Source organism: Morone saxatilis, unplaced genomic scaffold, assembly GCF_004916995.1.
Source record: "Morone saxatilis isolate NCDOM2014 unplaced genomic scaffold, NCSU_SB_2.0 Contig11, whole genome shotgun sequence".
NCBI lineage: Eukaryota > Metazoa > Chordata > Actinopteri > Moronidae > Morone > Morone saxatilis.
This window is the reverse complement of record NW_023339663.1, coordinates 10,767,820-10,775,028: the sequence shown is the minus strand read 5'-3', so window position 1 is coordinate 10,775,028 and position 7,209 is coordinate 10,767,820. Positions and strand designations below refer to the sequence as shown.

The 7,209-nt window shown below is 39.4% G+C and overlaps 1 protein-coding gene across 1 annotated transcript in view; it reads right to left on the bottom strand.

Moving 5' to 3' along the window:
• gpc5a (glypican 5a) overlaps positions 1 to 7,209 on the bottom strand; it is a 108,536-nt gene that overhangs the window by 98,260 nt on the left and 3,067 nt on the right. Inside the window, exon 2 of the mRNA XM_035682008.1 lies at positions 5,363 to 5,524. Within this exon, the coding sequence (XP_035537901.1) occupies positions 5,363 to 5,524 (162 nt within the window). The remainder of the gene's footprint in view (positions 1 to 5,362; positions 5,525 to 7,209) is intronic.

Sequence of the window (7,209 nt, the reverse complement as noted above, 5' to 3'; positions counted from 1 at the left end):
TTTAACAGACAGACATAAGAGTGGATTTGCTCTTCTCACCTGAAAGAAAGCGGATGAGGGTATTTCTCAAAATAAACTATTCCTTCGAGAGGTCACAAGCCAAAATGTGAAACTACTAGTTTATAATTTTATAGGTTCATTTTGGTCCATGACTGACTGCCACACCAGCAGGGTTCTAACAAAATCCATCCCTTCTTTCATCACCAAAGGAAAGACATTGATTTTATTATTTACAGAAGCCGCAGTAGCCTTTAGTCAGTACAAGGCAATACACTGCTTTCTAAATAGTTCCTCAAATCAAAGCTCATCCCAAAGGAAAGCAATTCCTTTGATCTGGTGATCTCAGACTGTTTTGCTACGATTTGAGAACCCCTCCTCAGACACTCTCTCAGCCATCTTAACAGCTGATTCCTTGTGGGTTCTGTTTCTGAGTTTTATTTGACTCCTGCCCTACGGGGAGCTGGGATTGCACAGGTCGGTTGCCATGGATGTAAGACAAAAAAAGATCTCCCCTGAAGCCCCGCTCAGCAGGCTACATATTTGTGCATTGTGTGGACGATGTGCAGGAACCTCACAACCAGTGGATGAAAACATGCAATCCTGGGGGACTTACTGACAGACCATGAGCAAGAGGGGAGAGAAAGAAAAAAAAAAAAATGAAAAAAAAAAAAAAAAAGATGCTGGAAAGCTCAAAGGCCGTCTGCTTGACAGTATGCCATCAACTCAGTCTTTATTCTTTCTATTTTTTTCCACCCACAGTTGCCCAGCTATCTTTTGGCTGTGAAATGACTTGAAAGGCAGCGGTCAGGTTCATTTCAGGACGAGATATTAAAATGTTGTGGCACATTTCTCTGAAGAAAAGAGAAAAATGTAATGAACCATTACTGCGGGATGAGCTGCGCTTTGAAGCTCCACTCGTAATTAACAGCTCTAGCCCTTGTTTTAGCTTATTCGTGTTACTCATTGTGTTAAAGTATAGAGTGCTTTTTCGACATAAAAGAAGCCCTTGAAGATTTGTGAAGAACTGTGGCCCATTACAAGCACAAAAACACCAGCAAGTCCCCCAGGAAAAAAACATTTTAAATAGCATTTTATTGGTTGGTGTTATTTTTCCGTGTCTCCTGAGTGTTTCAGACTTTTATCCATCTACATTCCTCTAATTTCTTCATCCCCCCCACCCTCATCAGCTGCATCATATAAAGATGCCTAATTGAAGGCTTTGCGCAAAACAAATGACCACATTAGCCTGCCCCCTTTTAACTCATCCTTCTTCCTGTCTGTGGTTGTAATGCATTATACACTCTGCTTGTTCTCTGTTGTCTCTCAAATTACAGCCCAGGCTGCCAATCATTTGGAGACCAAAACTAAGGGACTTGTTTTTCTGCATAAACCCCAACCCACCCACCTCATGTCTATTTTAATCTTGTACTTCACAAAATTATTTATAGTGAAGCAAAACGGTAGGCTTAATGCTGAAATGTTATTCAAATTTCAAGATGATCCATAAAGTTGTTGTCCCTTTTCCACTTCCATTATAATCTGAAAACACCCAAAACAAAAGAAACAGTCACACAAGATGAATAACAAACAATTTACTCATATTAAGTCTGCATCATTGAACACTGCCTAGATAGGAAAGAGAAATTAAATGCTTGACTTGTGTTTCTTTTATGTCTGCACATGAACAGCAAAATAGCTCTTTTTTTACATTCTGTTAAAACCTAAGAACCGGCTAGACATTTCTGTCCCTCCGTGGTTCCCATACATATGGTGCCACAGTGTGCTTTCTCCATGTGACAAAGACTCTTTAAACCTCTACGGCCAAATAGAACAATGCCACGTGGGTGGCTTTCTTTCTCTCTCTGTTTGTGTGTGTGTGTGTGTCTCTGTGTGTGAGTAAACAGATATTGAAGATTGTAAGTCTCAAAAAGTCTGCATCAACATTTGAACAAGTATCAGCTTTCATCAGCACAGATTTACTTCAATAGCAAGACAAATAATGTTGGACAGGTGAAGAAGGATAGTTTAGTTTGTGGTACACATTTCTTCATGTGTATTTTAACTAAAGTTGTCATAATGATTACACAATAACTTTTAAGGCAAGATATGTTTAGATTACAGCTGACAAGATTAGTCAATTAAAAAGATGATGCAATGTTGAATAGTTCCCTGTTTTGTTTGTATCATGTACACAAACTAGGGTGCACATGCATGCATCTTACACGCTATTCCCCTGATCTACAGTTGTTGGCGTAAGGAGCCAACAAACAAAGTAATGTCCAGACAAAGTCAACGAAGATGATGACTGCCAGCAAGCAAACACAGATGTAAACTCAGGATTTAAAATATTAAACATCAGCTTTGCAAATGTTTTATGGAGGAAGAAATGCACTCAACATGTTTATTAGACACACAATGTGTTTTGGTGAGAAACTGAAAGTAAACAGAAATGTAGAAAATTCAATGAAATGTCAATCAACATAAAATTTGAAGTTAAGTCATATTTCAAGCAAAAATACCAAACATGGTATAAGCTCTACTTCCAGCTCCTATGTTTTTTTGGGGGGGAGTTTTGTCCTGAAGGTTGGACTAATCTTGGAGCCCAAACAATTATTTAATAGACCAAGAAATCACATTAATCAATAATGAAAATAATACGTAGCTGCAGCCGTAGTTTAAACTGTAATTAAACAAATCAGAAAAGCACCATGGGAACATGACATAATGACTTAATAAATGTAATACTCAGAGCAGTTATACTGCTGCTGAGACTTAAATTGCTGAGCGTCTGTTGCCACTTGTATTATGCAGCCTGGTTGTTGGAAGCAGCCGTCGATGTTTGTTGACTGATGAAAGCCGATGTTGACAGGGAACTCTGTTTGGTTTGGCAGGAGCGCACACTGGCTGCCATTCCACAGATGAAACCATGTGAGCGCTGCTCATTTTGTAAGGATTTTTTAAACAGCTACCAGTTCTTGCAGCCTTGTTTGACTTGCCCTGTGTGAACAAACCTGCCAGCTCCTAGGCTGTTACGAGAACTTCAAGGGCCAGAAAGAAGAAAAAAAACACACCTTCAGACATTTAAGGAGGCATATCAAAGGAAAAGGCTGGTGATATTATATATTTTCCTACTGTCAAAAAGACCAAAACCAACAATGAATTGATCCTAGTAACAAGGATTGTCTGTGTAGCCAAAGCCTGATTTTGCTTACTCTTCTTTTCCTAAGCTGCTTTGTTGTCCAAAAGCTATTAAAAACACATCAGTGAGCACTCTTGTAACTCTGTGACATATTCTTTCATTTGAGTCAATCCCACATACACCATTCTGCTGTTGTAAATACTCACTAGAGCACTAAATATGTTTTAATCCGTTGCTGGAAATAGTCCCCAACAATGTACTCCTGACGGCTGCTTAAAGTAGCATTTGCTTAAAATTGCACGGGGGGGGACTATACATCTGTGCTTTACATCTTCAATTTGGGGCTGAGTGCCACGGACAGGGTCAGGAGGTCAAAAAGTATTGAGAGATGATGCAACATTTCGCTGATTTTGTTCTTTTTAATGGGATTTTACACAGGGTTTGATTTATAATCTGAAAAATAAGCAACATTAGGGGTGGAGATAAAAAAAAAAAGTAATAGCCTACACTTTCACACAGACACACACACACACACACACACTAAATGCAACAATTGTATCAAGTAGATTGCAACAAACAAAGTTTCAATAGACTGACATTTGCCAACTGAGACCCATCTCAAAGGGAGAACACATTTCCATCCTTTTTGCAGGCGTCACTTTTTCACTCACTGCTGACAGCGGGTGTGCAGTGCCCTTTCCTATGTAGCACACCACTAGTGGGAGGATACATCGGGTTTTGCGAGTAGTAAATCCAATAGAGAGCAAGCGGTCAATACAGAGAGATATAATACTCATTACACTGAACTATGCATTAAAATTATGGTTGCCGGTAATGCGACCCGACAGGTGTAAGATTTTTACTTCTTTCATGGGTACTCAGACCCCTTCTTATGGGGGGACCGGCTCCCACATAACTTGAAACTTAATTTTACAATAAGAAATAGATAAAATAACGCCTTAAACTTAAAAAAAAAAAAAACCTGCAGTCAAACAACTTTATAAGGCTGTTTGCAACTTTGTTCTAAGTTGACAGTATTTTAGAGGCGGCATGTTCCACAAACTTGATCATAAATGCTGAGTATTTTAGTTCAACTTCAGAGCCTGAGTAGACACATCAAACATCTGACGACAAAAAACGGGCATTGCCCCTGCAAACCTCAACTAAAACACTGTGATCATGCAAGACTCTCCTATAAATCATTTGAGTTTCGGAGGAGGATAACAGCACGTCTTTAAACTGAGAGAGACATCGTTAAAGTGGATTGGTCTAATGATACGTCTGCACAATTCATGTCATAAGCTCCGCATTTGTTGCCCACCTATTTCAGCCATCATATGACAGCTATCAGCTGGAGTGGGATAAACACCCCACACTGGACAGGGAGAGCGCACAGATAGAGGCAAGTTGTTGCCTGTAAGTCGACTGTCAGTCACTGCTGAGCGAAAGGATAGAGCCGAATGGAAAACAAATGTGGGGATGGATAGCGAACTGTTTATGATGGGATAAGTGCGTAGGAAGTGAAGCTATTAGCAAACGCCGCAGTACACGTCCCTGACAGACATTCACCCTTACAGACAGCCTCCTCCTCCTCAGTCTCCTACAGGAACAGCAAACCTATCTAATCTCAAGATCAGAGTGTAGCGGTAGATCTGGAAGGAGGACAGACACGGCTCTGTTTGCTCTGATGTGGAGTCTCACTGCACGCACACACACACACACACTGACTCATCCACTGTTTTTACAGCACCCACACAAACACAAACTCCTAAATGTATACTCCAACTCGGAGAAGACACACAAACGTCTACACACATACAATTATCCACATAAACATTTGCGCTCTCACCTCAGCACGCGTTTATGAAGTTTAACTTCCACAACAGTGACGCCTAAACACGTTCCAAACTCGCGGCTCAAAACTGAAAAGGTGACTGGATTTGCTGTTAGAGACCCCAGACTTTGGATTGCCCTGCCTGAAGGTATCAGGTGATCAGATTTTTACTTACTTATTTACTTTCTGTCCGTTTAGTTTTTACATTCTTATTTGTAATTGCCCCTGTAATACTGCCTTTGCAAACTCATACTTGGTTTCTCTTCCTTGTGTCTTTCATTGCTTTGCTTTGGTTTCATGTACATACAACTCTTTGTAACTTTCCAATAGTGCTATATAAATAACAATACATATAAATAAATAAAACACACAAACCACTTAATTCTTACCTTGAAAAGCAGCCACACTGCGTGAGATGAGAAACTTGAGGCTGGAGCTGGACGTCTGGAGAAGGTTCTGTATGTCTCTCCGGGCGGCCACCTGGTACTTCTCCTCCATCTTCTTGGTGCAGCAGGTCAGGTTCTTGGACACGCACACCTGAAGGTCTGAACCTAGGAGTCATTCAGATTTAAAACATAAAACAGGGGCCTGGATTAAAATGGGACAAAACTAAGAAGCAGGGTAGCTCAGGGTTAAGAGAGCCAGTAAGAAAGACTCTGTTTCCATCTTTTGCTGGGATTTGACGGCCCCAGTTTGTGCCTCTCGTGTATTACCGTTACATTCCAGTCCCAGAGATAAGCATTTGTTTCTATGACATAGCATAATAAATACCCAGCAATGTTTGAAAAACCCCAAACGGTCTTTTAATAACATTTACCTCTGTTCTGAATTTCCAGAGTCCTCAAAGACTCTAACCATCTGGCTGACCCATTTCTCAAATTGCAACTGTTTTTCCTAATCCAGTGAGCTGGATATGACATATGTCTTTACTCCTTTTGTCCAACACCAGAAATATAATATAAAGTAAGGAAAGTAACATGAGTATAGTCAAATACCAGTATACACTAGATTTTTAGTTTATTATTATTATTTTTTTTTTTTTTCACCTCAAGCAAAGACATATTACCTACAGCTAACATCATTAGGAAAATGGATTAGGAGACTTGGAAAATGCATTTAAAATATTTTTTTTTTTTTTAAATCAAGATTAGACAGTATTGTGGATTATGGAAAGGCCTTCAGAACAGGTACCAGTTAAAATGTTTTAAAAAACAACAATTACAAGTTGTTTAATGACCTTCGGCATTTTTCAAACATAACCAGGTACTTATTTTTCAGACAAAGGAATGCTTACCTCTGTGACTCCAAGGTAATACTAATACATGAGAGGCATAAACTGGGGCAGAGGGTTTGCATGCTCTCTTTAAAAGGTGCTCCACTTTCCTTTACGCATTCCAAAGACATGCAAGTCAGGTGGATTTGACACCCTAAACTGCCCGAAGGTATGAATAAGTGAGTGCGTCTACGTATCTTCTGTATTATCTGTATGATAAACTGGAAACTGTCCAAACTGACAAGCAGCTTTCTTGCCTGTGGTAAAGCATTCAGCAGCAAGAGGGGAGTCTACAGCGATGGTGATTTGAGCTCAGTGCTAACAACAGCATGACAATAATTATTTTGGCCAAAAAAATGCAATACACAATATTATCATGATAATCACAATAATGAAAATATTATATAAATATATACAATATATGCTCAATATAGGACTGTATGCTAGCAAGCTAGACAGCCATGTGAGAATAATTCACAATTATCCTGATTCACAATTATCAATTAATCCGTTTTAAGCGCAATATGCAATAATATCGTATAGCATCCCATCCCTAGCTACACACTCAATGATAACGCTAGAATTCTCATGTTAGGTAAGTATAACGTTTACCATGTTCATCATTTTAGTTTTGTGTCAGGCTGAGGATAATGGGAATGACATAAGATTTATAGGTGTTTGGTCACTTTGGTATTGGATACATTTAAATTCAGACTTGGTCACTAACTGACACCAACAATTACAATTCATCCTCAAGGGGGGCACGAATGTGTGTACCTTAAGTTTTTTATTTATGAATAAAGTGCTTCTTGTGTCTGTCCAGGTGTTTCACTCAAAACCACCAAAAGTCAGCCTGTTGGTGGCGCTATAGAGTCAAAAGTACAAGATCTCATGACAATCCATGTTGATATACAGACAGGTACACTATTCGGCACACCATGTTATGGCATATGGCATATAGTG